This window comes from Colossoma macropomum, unplaced genomic scaffold (genome assembly GCF_904425465.1).
Source record: "Colossoma macropomum unplaced genomic scaffold, Colossoma_macropomum, whole genome shotgun sequence".
Taxonomy (NCBI): domain Eukaryota; kingdom Metazoa; phylum Chordata; class Actinopteri; order Characiformes; family Serrasalmidae; genus Colossoma; species Colossoma macropomum.
In genome coordinates this window covers 1,602,915-1,626,036 of record NW_023494796.1, presented here as the reverse complement: position 1 = coordinate 1,626,036, position 23,122 = coordinate 1,602,915, and the positions used below count along the sequence as shown (strand labels likewise).

Below are 23,122 nucleotides of genomic sequence, written 5' to 3'. Positions count from 1 at the left end.
TTTCCGTCCTACATAGTTTACGTCTAAAGCTCTTGTCATTGTGGATCAAATATGAACCACGTTACTAACCATACCAAGAAACAATACATGGGAAAACAAAACTAGTAAAATAAGTTGTTTATGCAGCAATTCAACAGCATCCACAGCTTAGCTAATAATAAAGTGTTGATTAAAAAACAGAACAAAGAGAAAACTGAGGAACATTTACCAAATTCAACCTAAATATTAAGTAACTAGTCAACAGGTACAGTTCAATACAAAAGTTGTTTATTGTACATTGTGTGAACAAACTGTGTGAAAAGAAGTGAATATAACCACTGCAGCAAACTATTTAAAAAGTCTGCAAATGTTAATGTGCAATTACTTTATTTGATTAACTTAAACAAACAAAAAAAGTAACTGTGGCATGTGCCAAAATTTGGACAGCCTACTAAGTCAGTACCTAGTTTTTGTAGCCAGCTAGAAGTCTTTCTATTATTGTTTTAGGAATTTTCAACCACTCTTCATATTTTCTTGGACAGTCTTGCATGCATAGCATGTTTAAGATGTACTCACAGATTTTTGGCAGTGTTGAACTTAGTGGAGTGTGAGTGTCATTCCAAAAGCTGCATTTTTAAATAAGTAGTTCATGACGGATTTTTGATGTATGTTTTGGATCATTGTCCTGTTGCAGAAGCCAGACTCTTTTGAGCTTTAGTTTCCTGACTGTGTCACATTTGCTGATATTTTGTGGAATCCATTCTTCCATCTGCCCAAGTAATGTTCCCTGTGCCAATGGCTTCCACGCAACCCTAAAGCATAACAGGTACCCATAATACATCCATACTAGACAGTTTTAATGGTCAGGATTAACAGTCAAGGCGTTCTTTCCATCAAATGCGTAATTTTTTTTTTTACCTTTTGCTTTTTTTTACACCACAGCATTCAATTTTTACATTATCAGTCCAAAGCACTTGTTTCCAAACACGTATGGCTTACCTAAATGTTTTTTCTCATTTTAGATGTTGAGTCTTATAATGTTGCCGGTAAGGTTACCTTTAAAAGACTCTTCTACGAACAATGAAAGCAGTACACTCTAGAATTGTCATCAGCTGACAACTCTTAATGCCCATTCTTGATCCTGAGCCTAACAAATCTATTGAAGTCTGAGATGTTATAACTAGAAGTGTCCAAACTGCACATGCAGCAATTGCTATTTTTTTTTACTTTTTAAATTAATCAAGTAAAGAAACTGTGCATTAACATTTGCAGAAAAAGGTTATGTTTTAATAGTTTGCTACACAAGTTGTATTTATTTCTTTTCACATAAATATGTAATTTGTGGTCAGTGGTGGCCAAACATTTGAAAAACTAACTTGATGAAAGAATGTTTGGTGCTGCAGAACTTATTTTAATCAATATGGTCTAAATACTGTGTAATGTAGATATAAGAACTATATGTCACTTGTGCCATGTGCAAATTCCAAGTGAAGTTTTCAAAGCTCTAAAGTCTCCAGTGTTCTTGCTCTGGTATTTTCAAGCTGAAATAGAAGCAGATTTTCCCATTTGCACATTACACTCTCAGTAACTCTCTGACTATGAATCTAATTCCCCTCCTGCCTCCTGCTCCAAGTCTATGGGCAGCTTCTCTCCAGCTCCTCTCTCCACATTCTGCTGCTCTTCAGCTCTGGACTGCACCTATAGACAGCAATGGACCCCAGTAAAGAACAGAACACTATTAATCCATGATTTACACTCTACTGGAGTCTTATAGCATTACACAGATTAGCGGTTTTGGGATCATTTCACTTGAACCCTGGCCAACAGACTCAACAAACTGATCCGCAAGGCCAGTGATGTTGTGGGTGTGGAGCTGGACACACTGATGGCAGTGTCGGAGAGGAGGATGCTGTATACCATCAGCGTAGCTGTAGAAATGTGTACCATGTTTACTGGTAACAGTACCCAGAGGTAGCGCATATAATGCAATAGTAGAGGTCCTAAAACAGAGACTTGTGGAACACCATACTGTACTTTTTTATGAACACATGATTTACAAGTTACATTTACAAACTGAAATGATCCGTCAGGTAAGATCTGAACCAGGAACGAGCTATTCCTGTTAGGGAAGATTTGAGATTGGTCTATACTTTGATAGTTTAAAGGGATCAGGATTAGGTTTCTTAATCAGAATCTAATTACTGCTAGTCTAAGAGTTTTTGGTGTACAATCAAAAGCTAATAGTTTATTATTGATAGAAGAGGCTTGGTTATGTTTGGGAAAATGTCTTTGCGGAAACTTGTAGGAATTGGATCTAAGTAAAATGTTAGCATGTTTTCCCTGTGGTTTATGTGGTGGATCTATAATTAGAAATATACCCTCTAAGCCCTCTGCACAATGAATTATCAGTGCATTTCTACACCTTTTTATTGTACTCATACTTCTACATGAAGATTGAAAAGTAGTCTCCACTTTCCAATGACAGATTGTTATCAGGTTGTAGTCGGTATATGTATCTGTTCTTTGACTTTCGCTTGTTATATGGGCTGTTCTTTTAACTCCACTCACTGTGCTACGTCAACACCAGCAGTGAGCTTAGTTGAGGAATCTCCAAATGTAATACTGGAACTATAATTCATTTTCTGATGCTGTTGTACAAACATTGATGTTACACCAAGAATGTCTCTACAGATCTACAAATAAATAGTTACTGGAGTCCGTCTGTTTAAAAACTGTGATTTTTATTTCAAAGTCTCTACACTGTAAACAGTGTTGACTGCTGTTCTCTCTGGGTAATGAAGTCACTCACCTGATGTGTTTCTAATGAAGAAGTAACCCCTCGTCTTGAAGATCAGGAAGATAGTCAAGCAGGTTATCAGCATCAGAAACAGCATCACAAAGACCACCAGCAGCTTTATGTTGATGATTGTAGATGATAGAGAATCTGAAACACACACAGGATTAGAGGATTTCAGAGAAATAGAGCTGTAATGTATTTACCAACATCATTTTCCAGAAAGGAGGGGAAGGTGAAGTGAGGGTGGGTGGATGAGGGGATTAACAGTATGTAATAACGTACAGCTGTTTTTCATAGTGCATCTTTCATGTAGCAAAGCTAATTTTAGCATCCTAAAAGTTTCTTGGTCAGTGTCGTCTTTTGTGCAAAACAGTGAGCGAAAACACTGAAAACAGCTGGAAACAGTACAGTCTCTTATGTGCTGTCAATGGAACTAAATCATAACATGACAACAGTACAAAAACAAGGGTTTTAATCAGCTTCATTGTTTTTTTCACTCTTTCTCAAATTAATGCCTGCAGTGCATTCCATAAAAAAATAAGACTCAGAACTTTGTGAAATGTTCAAAACACATCTTCAACAAGTGATGCAATCATGCTTTGTTATAAAAGGCAGAGTGTTTTATGAGCGAGGGTGGGTGGCGGCTCGACCAAAATTACTCATCATCTAATAATCCAAAAGTTTAAGAACAACGTTCCTCAATGAAGGATTGCAAGGATTTTAGTCCTTTCATCCTCTATGGAGTATAATAACATCATAAGATTCAGGGAATCCAGAGAAATCTCTGTGCATAAACCACAACTGAATGCCTGTGACCTTTGATCTTGTAGATTAACACAGAAACATATATATAAGCAACATTACAACAACATGTCTGCATAATTATGTGCTCGAATGGCCTACCTGTCTCCTATTAAACACATCTGGCACATTTTGATGCACAAAATATAACACTGAAGGCCCTGTAATGTTGCACATCTGAAGACTTAAATAACTGAAGAATGGCATAAAAATCTGTCCCAAATGTTTATTAAAAGCTGTTAAAAGGAAAGCCGATGTAACAGAATGGTAAACGTTGCTCCGGTCCCAGCTTTTTGGAACGTGTTGTAGGCATCAAATGGGAATGAGTGAATATTTACAAAAAACAGTCGAGTTCATAACGTAAAACATCAAATATCATTTTAGTACTGTCTTCAATTTAATACAGGTCAGAGAGAATGTACTGATCATTACTCTGTGTTTTTATTAGCATTTTATATACTGTCCAAATATTTGTCCTACTGAGGTTTGTATACCAAAAGCATGTTTACAGAATGCACCTAGAACAGATATTATCCTGTGAAGCAGAGGTGGGTTTGATGAACTGATCAACTGATCAATTTTATCAAAGTATAAATTTTGGATTTGTGTGGTAGACCTCACTGTTCGCACACAGACGCCATAAACAATGAATATGGAGTTAAGTTTGGGCCAAAAACTTTTAATGGAATGATATCATACTAGAAATACAAATAATGAAAATTCAGTCACCGTAAAATTACCAAAGTTGTTCCGTCCCTTTACTACTTATTTTAGCTAACAATTTGTCAGTCCATTAGCCACGCCCATCCCAGAAACCTTGGAAACTTCCCCAACATGTCAATGTATGTGTCATGTGTTTGACAAACTCTCAGACTGAGACGGACTTCATTTCCCAGACTCCTCTGGGAGATCATGTGAAAGCGCAACTTCCTTCTGACTCGGAATCCAAGATGGACTCCATTGCCCACAGTACAATGGGGGATCACATGACTTCTGACTACTGAGTGGTTTCACCTGTGTATCATTGTCATATGATTAGAAGAGCTTAGTAAACAAGCCCAGGCTTTAGTCAGCTTCAGTGTGAGGTATTGCTTCTTAGAGAACTTACTGAGCATTTATTTTCCTGATTTTTGACCATTGCCTTGTTTCCTACTCTGCCTTTTGCTTGACCCTTTTGTACTTTTGCCCTGGATATCTGATCTGTGTTTTGGAACCATTTTGCCTGTTTTTTCGACTATGTCTGTTGCCTTGCCCTTTTGTTTTTGTTGGCCTGGTGTTATGATCACCATTGTGATCCTTCTCTGTTTATTGGTATTGACCCATGCCTGTTCTTTGACCACGTTTTTGCCTTGTGATAATAAAACCAATCTTATCCATTTAATCTGCAAGTTTAATCTGTATTCTGCTGACCCGATTCAGAATACCTCGTCTAACATGCAGACGGCGGATCGGGAAGCCTTTCAGGAGGCTCTGACCGAACAAGGGCAACTCCTTGGTCGACACCAGCAGGTCCTCTCCAGAGTGACTCATTCCCTCGAGTCCCTCGTTCACCAACAGGCAGAACAACAAGCTCAGTTGGCCCAACTGGTCGCCAGTGTGAAGGGACTGACGGGACAAATATAGACTATGTGCTTCACGGAACCTGCAACAAGCACAGTGCTCTCAGACATTAAAGAATGGATGTCAAGTAACTTCCTCTTTCTAAATTCGGACAAAACCGAAGTCCTTCTTCTTGGTCCAAAAGCTGCTAGGGATAATCTGCCTACGTTTACTCTTAATCTCGATAGTTTCTCAATTGCACCAGGCACATCCGTAAAAAGCCTTGGTGTCACGATCGATCCCAGTCTGGCCTTCGATGAGCATATTACCAATATTACCAGAATAGCTTTCCTCCACCTGCGTAACATCGCTAAATTAAGAAATGCACTGTCGCTACAGGATGCAGAAACGCTAGTTCACGCCTTCATCACGTCCAGGTTAGATTACTGTAACGCTCTGCTTTCTGGCTGTTCCAGCCAAAACCTTAACAAGCTTCAGTTAGTCCAGAACGCTGCAGCCAGAGTTCTCAGCAAAACCTGGACATTCGACCACATTAGCCCAATTTTGTGTACCTTACATTGGTTGCCAGTTAAATTCCGCATTGAGTACAAGATTCTTCTGCTGACGTATAAAGCTCTGAATGGCCTTGCTCCTCAGTAACCTTATTTCCTATTATCAAACGACACGCCCACTTAGATCACAAGGTGCTGCTCATTATTAGTACCTAGAATTAATAAAGTTACGTCAGGGGGAGGAGCCTTTTCATACAAAGCCCCCCAGCTTTGGAATAGCCTACCAGTCTGTGTTTGGGACTCAGACACAGCCTCCATCTTTAAGTCTAGGCTAAAAACTTACCTGTTTAGTCGAGCCTTTGGTTAATTTGTTTTCCTAACTATGTCCCTCTTATCCCCCCCGGGGCGTGGACCCGGATTCTTTGTAAAGCTGCTTTGTGACAACATCTGTTGTAAAAGCCGCTATATAAATAAATTTGACTTGACTTGACTTGACTCTCAAACACGACAGACGAAACCTCCATGACAGTCTTCCCGGTTAGTAAGCCCGATAAATTCGGAGGAGACCCTGATAAATGTCATGGTTTCTTGCTTTAATGTTCGGTTTATTTTGACAATTCCCCTGCTAGTTCTGACCAGGCCAAGAGATCTTTCATTGTTTCAAGATTAGCTGATAAAGCTCTAGAATGGGCCACCGCAAGCTGGTTTTAGATACACCGCCTATCCTATGCACAGTTCCTTAAAGAAAGTGTTTGATCATCCCTATGAGGGCAAGGTTAGTGGGGAGTTATTGTCTAAGTTACGTCAGGGAAATTGTTCTGTGGTGGACTATTCGTTGGAGTTCCGAACCCTAGCAGCGAGCATTGGATGGAATGAGGCGGCTCTTCTAGTTATCTTCAGCCAAGGACTGAATGCAGATATGTTGAGTGAACTAGCTAGTAAGGACAATGACTTAACACTAGATCAATTAATCACACTAGCTATAAAGTTAGACCATCTTCTGCATCACTGTAATAAAGCTAAGGGCAAAAGAAACCTCTGAAGAACACTCCCTCGAGTGCGAATCACTCATGAGACCTCGGAACCCACAGAGCCAATGCAATGTGACTCTTCGTGGCTGTCCCAGGAGGAGAGGTTGCACCACTTAAACAACCATCTCTGTCTATATTGTGGAAAGGCGGGACATCAAGTACGCGAGTGTCGAGCCAGACCACAACAAAGCAAGGCGCCGACCCCTGGACAGCACGTGCTAATATGGTGAGTGTGCCCACAAAGGGGTTGGTTTCGAAATCTGTCCTGTTACCTGTGACTATTTACTGTCATCCCCATTCTCTTGTCCTTTCCGCTTTGATCGATTCCGGTGCGGAAGTAAACTTCAAATTCCTGCAAATTCCTGTGAAGACTCTCCAAACTGTGCTTAAAGTGGCCATGTTGGATGGAGGACCAGTAGGAGTGGGCACCATTTCCAGAGTCACGACACCTTTAGAATTGCAGACCAGTGCACTCCATAAAAAACCTTGTCCTTCATAGTTCTCAAACAATCCGAATTTGAATCAATCCCAGGACTTCCCTGATTAGAAAAACACAACCCTACCATTTGATGCTCTGAACATACCATGACAAAGTGGTCAGATTATTGTGTTCAATCCTGCCTGACAACTCCATCTATGTCTATATTGTCCACCTCGATAGAAAGCCCCAGTGTTGATGCCACCTTTGTCATTCCTCCTGAGTACTTAGATTTAAAGGAAGTATTTAACAAACACAACGCCATAACGGGGGGGATCTATGATTAAGGATATCCATTCCTTTGTGTCCTCCTGCTCGATTTGCTCCCAGTTTAAGACACCGAAGACGTTACCAGCAGGGAAATTAATGCCCTTGCCCGTACCTAACAGGCCCTGGTCCCACATCGCCATCGACTTTGTCACATTCTTACCCGAATCACAAGGGTATACGACGGTTCTAACTGTGGCTGACAGATTCTGATCTGTGTTTTGGAACCATTTTGCCTGCCTTTTCGACTACGTCTTTTGCCTTGCCCTTTTGTTTTTGTTGGCCTGGTGTTATGATCACCATTGTGATCCTTCTGTTTTTTTTGGTATTGACCCATGCCTGTTCTTTGACCATGTTTTTGCCTTGTGATGATAAAAACCAATCTTATCCGTTTAATCCACAAGCGTCTGGATTCTGCTGACTCGTTACAGAATGTCTGTTCCCATATCCCATTTAGGTTATGAATATAGTTCATTTGTAAGATAAGTGTTAAAGATTTTTTCATTATTTGTATTTTTATATGTATTTTTACATTAATATTTTTCTTGTGGATTTTATTGTTTTATTTCATGCTTTTGGCCCAAAATGAGCTCAGTTAAGGACACCTGTTTCTCATGTTTGCTGAATGGTGAGTCTTTTCATTTGCTGTTTATTGTTAGTTGCTAATATAAGCTAGATTAACTACAATATTCTCTGAACTGCTCAAACTTAGACTTACTGAACCATCCAGCACTTTGATGTTAATATTGAGGTGGTGTTGTGCAGATTGTTCAGATGAGATTAACTTCAGCACTGTATTAACCACGTTATCTATGCAGTAACTTAATTATACTCACAGAATATCTTAAATAAATACACAGAGTAAGTATGTAAATGCACCTCAAGTCTAGTAGATAGAGAATAGAAACTGACTAGATTGTTTCCTTCATTTTGCTGTACTTCATTTGTTTGTGTGATTTAACATCATTCATGAACACACGCCATGGTTCAGGATTACTTTTTCAATTCCAGAACAGATTCTGGACTATTAAAAATGTTCTGGGCTAAAGCACAATAGTCCAGACCCAGTCATATTGTAAAAATTCAAATATCAAAATTCAAAAAGTTGGCAAGAAAAACATCATTATGCACAAAAAACATGAACTGAACATAGAGACACAGTCTTAAAGAGCAGGTTACCTGTGATGATGAGGGACAGAGGCTCACTCTCAGAGGAGAAGTTATGGATGAAAGGACCAGGAGACCACTCATCGTAACGTCTTTGAACTTTAAACTTATTCTGAAAGATCACTTGGTTCTCATAGACACAGCTGTAGTTCCCCTGGTGGGAATCATCTGCAGCAGGAAAGAGGAAGGAGGCTGAGTGATTGACAGCTGTCTGGGTGTGGCTTCTGCTGCTCCAGGGCAGGTTGAGGTAGAAGGAGCCTCCTGGGTACTGCGGCTGAGTGGAGCAGGTGATGGTGAAGCTGTGGCCCCTGAACGCCTCTGACCCCTGGAGACCCCTGGACATTATTATGGTAGCAGAGACAGAGATGTTGGGCTGCACCAGGATTCCTGTAAATATGCAAAAAAATAAAAAAAATTGCACGTGGTCCAATAACTCTTTCCCCCATAGCCCTGACTTACCTGAACAGATCACGCTAACTCTGTCCTGGGAATGAAAAATAACTCCAAAGCTGCATTCCCTCAGTGCAGTTTCAAAACCTACACACTCAATCATAGGATCCCATTTGGGCAGGTTTTTCTCAGGCTCTCTGTGTGTGGCTGCAACAGCAGAGCCACAGCCCAGCTGTCTGCACACAACATCAGTTTCACGCATGGACCATTTATATCCATTTACTTTCCTCCACTCTCCACTATAAAACATCTCCACTGTTCCAGCACAGCGACTGTCCTCCTCCACCAGTCTCACATCATCAGGTCCTGGACAGAGAAAGAGAAGATGCTCACTGCATTAGCTGCCATTCACAAATCAGACATGTTTATTACAGTTTTAATACCACTTTCCCTCGGATTCATTATACTCTGTTACCTGAACAGGTGAGTCCCACAGCTTTGCCGCCTGTGCAGGTGTTCTCCTCTCTGTTTGAGGTTCTACAGGTGAGGAGACGGTTCTCTGTGCCTTTACACTGGAACTCTTTGGTCCCAAATGGGAGTTTCCCTTCTCCAAAGAGCGCCCCCTGTAGAGTTAGTGGAGTCCCACAGTCCAGCTCCCTACAGACTACCTCTGCATCCTGCCAGTCAAAGCCAGTCTCACATACTGTGGTCCAGGACTGATGGGACTTCACCTCCAGTCTCCCAGAGCAGCGTCCAGCTCCATCTACAAGCCTCACAGAGTCTAAGAACATACAGGTCAGTACAGAGTGAGTAATAAAACATTTCTTAATTAAACAATTCTATTTCCATTATCAAAATTATAACAGAATTGACAAGGTTTGGACTGATTCACAGAAAAACTAGAGTGTTTTGTCCAGTGTTCCACTAAACATAATCCAAGACTTGTACGACAGCATTTGAAGAAGGACTGACACTGTGTTCTAACATCAAGAGAGCATTCAGATGTAGTACTACAATGCAATGCAAAGCCTTCAGGATGTTTGCTCTGGAAATGTCAAGAGTTAAAATGTTCAAAAAGTTAAAACATAAACATAAACAAACCATGGAGCTATCAGAAAATAGCTGCTCCACTGATGGAGTTACCGAAAAATGATAACATTCTCATGACAACATTGTTTTCTTCACGACGGCTAGGTAGAAATGGAAGGTTCAGGCAGAAGTTAGGACACTGTTGGGGTTCATCCTAAAACGAGGACAGTGTTTACCAAATGTGGGTAAGTTATGTTGTTTCTGAGATGCTTTTATTCTTATCTGGAGATTATAAAGTTAGGAATAGTTATTCTGAATTCAGTCTTACCTACTGTGGTCATGACGACTAAACAGATTAGATTTCAGATTCAGGATGTTTCTGTAATACGGCCCCATTTTCAGTTCAGTCTGTTTCTGTTTGTCCTTTTACGTTAATTACACTTTTGAATTAACAGCACAACAGAGTCCTGCTAGAAACGTTACTCGCACATTCTTTATTCTATGTGCTGAATTACCTGAACACACGGACACCACGTCAGAGGAGTTTCCAGAATAGTTTGAAATCCTGCATTCACTCACTGCCGACTCAGATCCGCCACAGAAAGTGATAACACCCTGTTTATCCTCATCTCCCTCAGGCTCTCTCTGTTCAGCAGCAACAGCAGAGCCACAGTCCAGCTGTCTGCACACCACAGCGGACTTTCTCCTGCTCCATCCAGCTTCTCTTACTGTCCTCCAGTCTCCATAATGAAACACCTCCACTGTTCCAGCACAGCTGCTGCTCCCATTAACCAGTCTCACCTCTTCAGGACAGAGAGAGGATAAAAGGTCAATCAGTAAGAGCAATCAGGTCATCATCATGTGTTCATTTAAACCTTCAAAGTTGAATTTCCATCTAGAATACTGCTATACTCGAAGAGCACCTCGTCATTTTAGTCTCACTTTTTTAAAGTCAGTGGAAGAACAATTCAATGAGCATCTGGCATCTAAACAGTTTACTAAAGACATTCCAATCTGTTTCATTCTAACTTATTATTGTGATAGCGTTGGTCTGCATTGTGAATAAACTGAGTTTCAGTGCTGATTAATATAAACCGCCTATTCCAAAGTCAAGACTCTGTCAACAGGCTAACAAATTAAAGTTGTGTCATGTATCTTTCAGTGGGTGTCACAAAACTGTTTGCAGCTTAATCAGAACAAAACCATGATAGTGATACTTGGTACTAAACCGAGCAAAACTGACTGGGGAGAAATGATGTTAAGTTTATGATCTGTTCTCTGTTTCATACATCATTTAAATAATGTTACAAATGTTGCATTCTCAGCTCAGATACCTTAGCATCACATTTGAGAGATCCTTCACAACAGCAGTAGATAATCAATTTTTAGTTTGTTTTTTTTTAATGCAACAATAAGAACATTTACAAACACAGGAATTGTAAGTACAATGTTCATATAGAGGATAAAAAACAGCAGAGATGGCTTATAATCATAGTTTAAACATGAAAAGCATATGATAACAGATGTGGCTCAGTTTAATAGAAACTATTCAATAAGACATTATATCTGGTATTAATATAGTGGCAGCAGGAAATAATCACAGGTATAAGCAGCAAAACAAAATGCATTATTAGTATGGGTATAAAGAAAGAGACGAAAAAGAGGGGAAAAAACAGGGGAGGTTCATATTTATAGAGCACCAAGAAGTATTTATATGTTTTTAGTGAATATTTGAGTGACTATTTTTCATGTCTCCTTCTTCCTCCAGCAATAGACTGTGTTAAATATAGACAGTTTATTTAAATTTATTTCGTTCAATCGCCCAATTTCTGACCTTATATTTAAAGAATTTCCATATACTTGCCCCCTTGTAAGGGCCTGGTCCAGAGCTCTACCTGCACTGGCCACTAGAGGAGGACTACTCCTAATCAAGGGAGATCCACTACACTGGTGGCACATTCTGATTAAGAGCCAGGCTGAGTTTCAGCCTCGCTCAGTCTTTGTATGAATTTCCTTACAAATGCCTCTGCCAGTAATCTCGGTAGAGGCAAAAGGATTCATCGCATGTGTCTCTTTTTTCACTCTTAAGCCTCTTGAGACCTATTCTCTCTCAAGTTGCTGCCCTGTGATCAGCTCAAAAGGAAAGAAGATACGACAACTGTGTGAAGAATCTACAGGAAATAATATTTGTTTGATGTGACATTAATAAAAATATTAACTAAAGAACTTCCAGCTGGTATTAGTATTATTAGTGGTCAGTCTTCTTTCACCTTGTGTTTCTATTTGCTTTGGGAAGGATTGTTTGGCATTTTCTGTTGTTTATTGCCCTGTGCTAGCCAGCTTCCCTGGCAGTCCTTTGTTCTCCATCTTGCCTTAGTGAATTTGGTGGGAATTCTAGTTTTCCAATACCTGTGTGGGAGAACCAAACTAATGTCTGTGCCTCTGTTGAGTCATATATGGTGGCGTGGCACTGTACCTTCGACCACCCGGTCTGCATAGGAGGTTTAGTCCCCACCTCCTTTGCACATGCTAGGGGAGGAGGTCAGTGGTGGACTACGCCATTGAGATCTACACTCTAGCAGCTGAGAGTAATTGGAATTCAGTCACACTCATGGCTGCCTACCATTAAGGCCTGAGTGAGGAGCTCAATGAAGAGCTGGCTCCTAGAGAAACTTCTTTGTCTCTAGCGCATCACGCTTTGAGTCAGGCAGCACTCTGAACAAGTTTCTTTGTCCCTTATAAGCACTCCCGAACTGCAGGTAGTGCTGGGTTTCCTCTGGCTGCGCCATCACAACACCCTGTATCAACTGGCTTTCTCGGTCTGTGGCAGCCCGAGGACCCGATGCCAGGGGATGTGTCTATAGCCCTCCATCCAAGCTCACCAACCGTTTGATTGGGCCATTGGTCTCCTACCTGGAACTAGTTCTCCCTGAGGCATCTTGGCTTACATCCAGCAGGACTCCCCGTCAGACCAGATGGGCTCTCTTCTTCATCCGGTTCAATTTCGATTGCGAAAAATGAAAAAATGCCAAGCTTGATGCCCTTTCTTGCCAGTGGGAGTTATCATGGGGTTGTCTGCATTCCAAGGCAACTCTATGATCAAGGTGGTGGTCAACCAGTTCTCCCAGGCCTGAAAACTTATTGCAGTACCCTGCCTCCACCATGGAGTTTAGATCCACGGGTTACCACTGGGCATAATGTCTGACTGAGGTCCTCAGTTCACCAGTCTGTTTTGTACAACGCTGCTGCAGAGTGTGGCAGAGAGCCCAGAGAGCCCTTTAGGCTGCCCCTGTGGTCCAGAAATATGCAGTTCACCGGAGGTGGCGGCCAGGACTCACATTTAGGCCAGGAAAGAGGTTCTGGCTCTCTGCCAAAGACCTCCCACTGCATGGACCCATTTCAGATGCTTCATACTGGCTGCTCCTTCTGCGTTCCATGTGCATTAGCCTCACATTTCATGCCCGATGCCTGTGCTCTGTAGCATCTCTGCCCCAACCCTGGCCCCTTCAGTCCCTCATCTCATTGAGGAGTCTCCTGCCTACATGCCTTGACAGCTCCTGGACGTGTGCTGAGTACAGGGTGGTATTCAATACCTGCACTGGCCACCAGAGGGCAATGTGGGACTACTCCTAATCAAGGGAGATCCACCACACCTGTGGCATGGTCTATTTAAGAGTCATGCTCAGTTCCAGCCTTACTCAGTCTTTATATGTACTTCCTTACAGTTGACTCGGCCAGTAACCTGGGTTGGCAGTATTAAATATAGCTTTATCTATATCTTTAAAATCACTGTTAAATATGGTTTCTTTCAGCAGAGATTTGTTACATTTCCAGTAAGCTCAAATTCCCGGAGCATAATTTACCCCATTAAAACATACAGCTATCAGTTTCTGATCAGATAAAGAAGAATGATTGTGAAACGCCTCTTTAACAAAATGTAAAACAGAAGTTGAGATAAAGATAAAAATCAATTCTTGATTACAGATCCAACTACTATTAAACCATGGAAAATGTCTCATATTGGGATGGAAGAAATGCCATGTGTCCATCCTTACAAGATTAGATTAAAATTAAGCGACCCTTATTAGTCCCACAATGGAGAAATTTCACCTCTGCATTTAACCCATCCATGCAGCGAAACACCACATACACACTAGTGAACACACACACTAGGGAGCAGTGAGCACACTTGCCCAGGGTGGTGAGCAGCCCTGTCCGCAGCACCTGGGGAGCGGTTGGGGGTTGCCGGCTCGCTCCTCAGAGCCGACAGAATGTGACTAAGGTACCTTTGAGCTTTGGGGAGCGAGCCGGCGACCCTCCGGTCACAGGGCTGGTTCCCTAACCTCCAGCCCGTGACTGCCCCTTATTGAAAGAGTTACGAAGGGCCCTGCATTCATGTCACCTTTGTAGCCACTTTTGCAAGGTTGTCCATCACCAGCACTCTGACATTCTCACTATCCATCTCTTTTGCACTGTGTAGCTTTAAGCCTATCTTCTGCCATATTGCTGTAAATCAGCTGTGCAACCTTTAGGCTTTCTCTGCCTCTCCTTCCATGCGAGCAAGCTTTTCTTCTTGGTGGTGAACTTCCAACAGCTGTTTCACAGTGGGGGAAATGCTTCTCAGCGTTTCGGAGTTGGCTTCAGTAGACTTTTGAATGTATTTAATCTTTCTGATGCTTATTATGACATAACAGCTGTAGCGAGCTAACAGGTCAATTACACTGTATTTCACAGGAGTACTGCACTTTTTAACAAATGAGCAGCATATCAAAATCATTACTGTAGAATTCTGTAAAACAGCAACACAGAATGTAAAAAAGAAAATGCCAAACTTGAATGTCTTTTATAAGCAGTTCCAAATGTCCATGTACAACTGCTAGCATAATACTGTGAATCCCGCAAGGGTGCTAATAGAACTAGCATTACTGCAGTGGTGTAAAAAGCAGATAAAAAGGCTTCTTATGAAGTATTTTAAAACATTTCTGCATTAAACACTGCCATGTATTAAAATACTAAAAATTTGACAGTATATGTCCATGTAAACAGCATACTTTACAGTGTCTTCAAACATGGCTCAGCCAATCAGATTTTAGAACTGAACTACCTGGCCCAACAAGCACCAACTGCAGACTATGGGAGTTGGACGTTGTGGGCTTAAAAAATTATCCACGATGGATCACAACTCTAGGGGGCGTTTCACTCTGTGTAATACTCCATAAAGCTATTGACATGGAATAAAAGATTGTCTGAGTGAATCCAAATTTTGGGCTAAGTGTAAATCAGCCCTGCCTTAGCCACTTCTTATTTTTCTTATGACCTTTTTTTGGTGCTGTTTTTCTTGGGTGCACAGAACTCCAAAACACTTACATTATTATTATTATTATTATTATTATTATTATTAGTATTATTACATGTATTGTGTAATTCCTACCTGAACAGGTGAGTCCCACAGCTTTGCCATGTGTGCAGATGTTCTCCTCTCTGTCTGAGGTGCTGCAGTTGAGGAGATGGTTCTCTGTGCCGTTACACTGGGATTCTTTCTTCCCAAATGGGAGTTTCCCTTCTCCAAAGAGCGCCCCCTGTAGAGTTAGTGGAGTCCCACAGTCCAGCTCTCTACAGACTACCTCTGCATCCAGCCAGTCAAAGTCAGCCTCACATACTGTGGTCCAGGACTGATGGGTCTTCACCTCCAGTCTCCCAGAGCAGCGTCCAGCTCCATCTACAAGCCTCACAGAGTCTGAGAACATACAGATCAATACTGAGTAAACCTCCCTTATTTCTACACTCTTTATCCATTTTACCAGTTTATCAGCTCTACTTACCAAATTGCATATTTGTGCACTTTTATTTCTACAGTTACTGACTGTAGTTCATCTGTTTCTCTACGTACTTTGTTAGCTCTCTTTCACCCTGTTATCCAATGGTCAGGACCCCTACGGGACCACCACAGAGCAAGTATTATTTGGGTGTTTGTTCTTCAATGGTCAGAACGACCACAAGAGTGAAAGGGGGCTAACAAAGTATGATGCAAAGTATTCAAATGCTCACTCCCAGATGGTGTAGATGACTGCAGATTAAGGTCAGCTTTACCTGTCCTGCAATTCACTTGAAACTTGGCTAAAACAGTTGCAAGCATCCCAGAACAAGTTTCATGGAACAACAAATGAAAACAGCTAATGCATCATGTGATCACTTCAAACAACATTGAACCATTGACTTCTCCAGATCAGCGAACACAAAAATAAAACAGAAGATGCTTTATAGGCCAGCTGAATAGGAGACCACCCTCTCCACTAACTTAAGGTTTGTAGTTTTTCAATTTGCCAGTTTTTTAAACCAGAACAACAAACATTTCTCAACGCTAATGTTTATATAACCAACTTCATTAACTTACCAGCCAATGCTAACAGCCGTTTAAGCAGCAGATTGTGCCACCATGTACTCTTTTTTAGCTGCTGTTATCATTTACTATATAGGAATGAACCACAGACAGATAGCTGATGGCAATGACAGCTGGAAAAACATAGAAAGATGATAAAATGACATAACTCTTTGATGTAAACTACATAGCTGTCTAATTTGTCTGACTTTGTTTTTAAACTGTTTCATGTAGCTGTCAAGTTGCACTGAAAATATGTTGCAGGTGACTCACAGCGTGAACCTGTTCCATGAAAATTTCTGGGGTTGGACCCAAATATTCCACTATTCGCATATTCAGTCGATGTGTAAGAATTTTTAATTTCAGAATGTTTTTTGGCTAAATGTAGACGGTTCAGGATTCTCGGGAGAAACTTTAAGATGGTTTAAGGTTATGGTTTGAATGTTATCTGTTGATGAGTGCAAAAACTACAGAGTCCCAATAAAAGATATTCGGGACAGCAATAAAATTTCCCTGTGTAAAGCCAACCTAAGGCTTTAATTACATATTTGTTAAACCATGTTTAAAATGGTGCAATACAATTTAAAATAAAACTAAAAATACATTAACAAATAATTAGACAGATTTACCTGAACACACCGATACTGCATAAGGGAAGGATCCATAAACTCCAGTAAATCTGCATTTATTCAGCACAGACTCAGATCCTTTACAGTGAGCAAAAAAACCATATTCCTCTGTCTTAGGCTCTCTCTCTGTAGCTGTAACAGCAGAGCCGCAGTCCAGCTGTCTGCACACGACAGCAGCTTCTGTCCTGGTCCATCCATCTCCATATATTTTCCTCCAGTATCCATTACTAAGCAACTCCACTGCTCCATCACAGCGACCGCTCCCACCCACCAGTCTCACATCAGGTTCTGCACAGAGAGGAGAGAAAGATACTCACTGCATGAGGAACCACTCACAGAGAAAAACACATCAAATCAGACCGCCACATTGTTTCTGTTGTAAATTGTCGCCTGGGGGCTCACTTGGGGGAAACATTGTAAGGGGTCCTTTTAAGACGGAGGATGAATACATGAGTTTTTTAAACTTTGATTTCATCATTAAAATGTTTTGTTATTATGTTTGGTGTTTTCAGGGTGTCAACTGAAAGTTCCACAGCAAATCTGAAATAAGATTTGTAAGATGGAGTTATGAATTAACTTAATATTGGGGGAAGGACCACGCCCGAAACTCTTCTTACTCACTCTACCTGATAAATTCTCTCCTCTCTCTTCAGTTTCTTGTGACAATAACACTGTTTGGGTCCCCCAAAACGCCCTCCCCCGGATCTCCTCCCACTCTTCCACGATTGCTCTGTTACTGAGTGCTGAAGTGGGGAGGGGGGCTTTCGCTTCCTCAAACACAACGAAAGCCACCCAGAACTCCTGCCAAAGCTTCTCAGAGTTTCCCCTCCTCTGTCTCCAGCTGAGTTTGGGGTGTGTTCCAAACTGGCAAATCTGCATGTGCTATGATAAAACTTTGTATGTACAGTCTTCAGATTACAACTAGCAATCTTAATTAACTTTTAAAAAACTTTTTTTTTAATTTTTCTAGCATATGCACTTCCATTCTGTTTCTAAGCTCTCCAGACAGGAATGTAGATGTGAACAACGATATTCTGTCTTTAAACTATCTACTCCACTGCATGCTGGGTGTCCCACATGTCTTCTGGAGACAGTGATAAGTACTGTCTTTAGTTTTCTGCTTGTTCCACTCTGCATCCCATGTTACAAACTACTACACCCAAACCTTTTTCCCTGGGCCTCTGGAGGCTGGTATCTAGCCAAAGTCAGCCACGGACTGCTAATGCTAGTTTCATCATTCTGTTATTCTTAGTGTTTGTTTTTCCATGTCAGACTGCTGTTTGCGCTAGAAGCTGCTAGCCAGCCAGGCTAACGCTAATGCCTGACAGAGGTGGCCGAAGTGCACAATTTGATTTCCTTTACAAGAAGATGGACATTTGTTGGAATCTTGACTAGAAAACAAAACTTTTCTTTATAGTGTGAGAGAGAAGGAAGTGAGCAGGAAACAGAAAAACCCAGTGGATTGATTTCCAGAGCGGAAATGTCTGCTGCTCCACTCCTCTCACATGCTCTGGTGTAAACTGTGTGGTAGTAAGGAAGTGACCCTTGAGATGTCCAGAAACCCACAGTCACCCTGTTGAAAAGGTAATAAACAAGATAATACAGTACTGTAATAGTATTGTGTACTGTGTGCTGTGATACTAATAGTATAATAGTATTACCTACACTACTCATTGGTTGGGGGGACTTGCTACCAGGATACACTTCTGAAGAAACTCCCTCTCCAGCAACATTTCCCATATAGAAAAAATATAAGGACATATATTTTTATATATTTGAATTACACTTCAAATACATTGCCATCCATGGCAAAACATGTTCCAAACACTACAGTGTATTTCAGTGTATATTGCCAGATTAACTGAATATATTTTAAAATGTATGGGGAGGTATTACATACAGAAATCTATCAAAAATATACGTAAATGTATTTGTGAAATACATTTGAAAATGTATGAAAATAGCCCAAACACTTTGTCTGATGCACTTTACTGTTTGGATTCCTTTCAAAATGAATTTGTATTCCAGTATCTTAATTTTGATTATTTCGATCTTAATTTTAATTATTATTATTATTATTAAATGAACCTTTACAGTGGCAAAATCATGTATTTCTGATACACTGTGAATGCAGTTTGATGATTTGATGAGAGCTTTTTCATTTTTTTTTATTTATTACAGTTTGACTCAGCACTGTTTTACCACATATGCACACAGTACAATGCAGAACACAGAAGTCAGTCCCATTCATTCAGTTCACGTATATTTAGTTATATCTTTAATCTCAAAATTACATACAATTGAAAAATATAACAACATAACACAAATAAATGCACTTTAAATATATACTGAAGAAATACATTTTTTGGCCATTCTCATATACTGATATATGATAAATACATCTGGAGAATATTTTTTCCATATGGGTTTATTCAGCCAATATATAGAATTTTTAGTAAGTAGGTCATTTTAATTTGCAGGACAGAAATATGCAGTATTTGAATCAGTCGCTTTACCCAGAATGTACATAACTCCAAATTCTACAGTGGCAAAACTGATCTGAGCTGATCTGGAAGTGAATTATTTTATTCTCATTTCTATTTATTCTACAGTGTGAGATGTTATGGATCTAACTTATGAAAATTAACCTGAAAGATTTTAATACTAAAGTAAACTAAACATTACCTAACAGTTCTGAAACGTAGAAGGTCTCATAAGCAGTAAAGTCAGTTTAATTTTTGGAATATCGTTCTTCAGTACTTTTTAAATGATGGGTGCTAAATGTTAATATGTGTCAGATTGTCTGTAACTAAGACAATCTGCTGGAACTCTTCTTTATAAACTCTTGGGTGGAGGTGTGGTGAGTTAAGGGGAGCTGTTACACTGTTAGAAATAAAGGATCTGTGCAGGTACATTTTTCGTTCATCAAGGTACAAAAAGGGGGAAAAGTGGTTTTAAGGTCTGATTGTGCACCTTAAATATGTTTTTCCATGTGAAAAGTTCATATTTGTATCTTTTTATAACCGAATGATTTAAAACAGAACAATAAAATAAAAGTCCTGGAGACGAGACGGGGTGTGTGGAGTCAGTACAGCTTAGAACATATCATTTCAGTGGATTATGGTACAGTTATGTTCCCTGACTAAAGGTACTGAGATGGACCCTTGAGGGTCCCACCCCAGGGACAAGAGGGGCACTGACCCAGTGACAGTTTAGGACCCTTATTTCCTGAAAGTGTACAGGACTCTACAGGATCACGATGCACTTTAATAAGAGAATTGTACTTTTCTGACACATTTTTACTTCAAATAGTTAAAAATATCAACATTTAACAATGTTAGCAATGTCATCTGACAGACATAAACATAATGCTACCCTAAAGAAATAGTGAATGACTTTGTTCACCTGTTCTTCTTTGGCCTCTTTGCTTTATTTCCCTTTTGAGGTTTGTCGACCTGGTAACGGGGGGCTAACCCATTTTCTGTAAGATCATTTCGCTGTGAGAAACTCCACACTAATAAATTCAGCTGCAACGATGACAGAAAAGTCAAGAATTACATCTACTGCTCACTTTTCGTGATTCAACTTCAGTCCTGTCAAAGTCAGCAGCTAACATGAGGAGGTTTCGATCCATGAAGTGCCATCCAATATCCTGCCAAAAGCTCTTATAGAGCACCATTTACCACAGCTAGATAGATGATCAATACCTGCTTATATCAACACAAGTAGCCAACCACCATAAGCAAGCCTACATCAGTCTGTGATCACAGCAGAAGTTTCTACTGTAAGTTAAAGCCAGTCAGTCCACCACTGCTGTCTGAGTCCTACCTGCAGTGGAGCAGATGATTATCAGTATCACAGCAGTTAGCGCGGCTGCTGGAGACTGGAGCTCCATCGTCTATGATCCAGCGTCTCTGCCCGTCTGTATGAGATGGGTGGGTCCGCTTGACTGAGTGAGTGTTTGCATCGCCCCTCTTTGTCTGTTTTTTTTTTTGTTCTGTTTCTCTGCTGTCTGCTATAGAGCCCTCCCAGTGGTGGCGTTAGTTCGACATGAGAGAACCTAGAAGAAATGAGGGCAGTGGAAGGTGGAGCTCCAGCTCTAACGCTGCCTTTGAGTGGTGTTGAAAACTGGGATATACCAAGGCCCAGTCCCATTTCTGATTTATTACCCCTACCCCTTGTTTTCGTGTATCACCTTGCCTCATTAACAGCTACTAGCGCTGCTCTGTAGGTGACCCTGCCAGTCTGCAGTGACAGCAGAGGAGGGTAAAGTTCAGCTCCTCACTGCTGGGCTTCAGTTCATTTTAGGGCATCATATGCTTTCAAAGAGGGGGGCAATTATTTATTATCACCCACCCCTCATTCTTTGGTGATAAGAAGCTGAAGTCAGATATTCACCAGCTTCTTGTTCAAATTTTTCGCATTCCTCCTTAAATAGAGCAGCAGATGCCTGAGGCGGCAGAGTGTAACTGCTGCACCATTTAAGGTGGAACGGATAATTTAAGATGGAACGAGACATTAGCATACTACTAGCGATTTTGAAGCTTGTTATGAAGAAAAGGACCCCTACCCCTCTATCTCAACAAAAAACAGGACACCCTACCCCTAAACGTGAATGAGCTGAATGGAGGAGTAAGGGCTAAGAGCTAGGGGCAGGGGGGGGGGTAAAATGGGATTGGGCCCCGAATCGTATTTACAACTGGATTTAAACTGGGTTCTAGATGATACACAAGTTTATGCAGAGTGAAAATCTGGCAGTGAACATTAAAAGTATATAACTGATGTGCTTCTATTAGGTCTGTGTGCTTTTTAGCTCAGGAAAGAAAACGCAGGATCTTTTCCAGATCTCCACACTTTTTTTTTCGCGTAAAGGGATTATGTATTTACGAACAAGCACGGGAACGGAGTACATCTCAATGCAGCATAAGATGACAGCTGCAGGCAGTTAGAGGACTGTTTCTGATGAGCATTCTTGGGATTTTTTTGAGATATACATAAAGCAGTACTGCCATTGTGACTGCATACATAAAACAAATAAAAGCAGGGGGAACTGAGGTGAAAAGAAGCCAGCATAAGAACAGTTTTAGCAGCTGTGGGAATTTTTTTAAGTCACAATAGTATTTTATTCAGCTTAAAATAAGGGGAAACAAGGTTTTATATGTGTATATATATATATATATATATATATATATGTATATATATATATATATATATATATATATATATGTGTATATGTGTATATATATGTGTGTGTGTATATATATATATGCATATATACATATCTATCTATCTATCTATCTATCTATCTATCTATCTATCTGTCCACACACATATATCTATCTATAAATATTTATATATATATGAACCAACTGGTAACAGTCACGGCCTAGTAGCACACAAGTAGTTTCCTTTTTTTAGCTGGTGTTGTGTATTTTTCCAAATAAACCATACAAACCGTACATGGGGCAGTCATGAGCTGAAGGTTAGGGAACCAGCCATGTGACCGGAAGGTTGCCGGTTCGATTCCCTGCACCGACAGTGCGTGACTGAAGTGCCCTGGAGCAAGACACCTAACCCCCAACTGCTCCCCGGGTGCCGTGGATAGGGCTGCCCACTGCTCTGGGCAAGTGTGCTCACTGCCCCCTAGTGTGTGTGTTCACTAGTGTGTATGTGGTGTTTCACTGCACGGATGGGTTGAATGCAGAGGTGAAATTTCCCCGTTGTGGGACTAATAAGGGTCACTTAATCTTAATCAAATACGTTATTAATGAGCATACAGGTAAAATCTTGACCATAAAACAGGATAAAAATCTAGAGACACAACTTTACTTAAAAGGACCCTTCCTAATATTGCCAAATCTCTTGGAAGCAAATTATTGGAAATCGTTTTAGTTTTACTTAACCTTGGAAAAAAAGTCTCTCTCTCTCTCTCTCTCTCTCTCTCTCTCTCTGAAATTTTTTTGTAAATATTAATGCCAAGATACTTCACTCTCTCCTTAACAGGTATATTAAATAATAAGGTTTCATGACATTCATAGAGACATAACATTTCATATTTTGACAAATTCATTTTAACCCAGACGCCTCAGAAAACTTATCAAAGATACTGAAACTGTTGTGCCTT

General features: G+C 40.5%; 1 protein-coding gene across 1 annotated transcript; it reads right to left on the bottom strand.

Annotated features, from left to right (window-relative positions):
* Positions 1-495: 495 nt before the first annotated feature.
* LOC118816965 (scavenger receptor cysteine-rich type 1 protein M130-like) lies at positions 496-20,956 on the bottom strand. The gene is made up of 9 exons (XM_036583585.1): positions 20,827-20,956; positions 16,999-17,286; positions 15,422-15,727; positions 10,506-10,793; positions 9,437-9,742; positions 9,031-9,327; positions 8,584-8,958; positions 2,789-2,923; positions 496-1,677 (listed from the first exon to the last, which is right to left on the bottom strand). The coding sequence occupies exons 1-9, from the start codon at positions 20,891-20,893 to the stop codon at positions 1,661-1,663; spliced, it is 2,079 nt and encodes a 692-aa protein (XP_036439478.1). The 5' UTR covers positions 20,894-20,956; the 3' UTR covers positions 496-1,660.
* Positions 20,957-23,122: the final 2,166 nt, after the last annotated feature.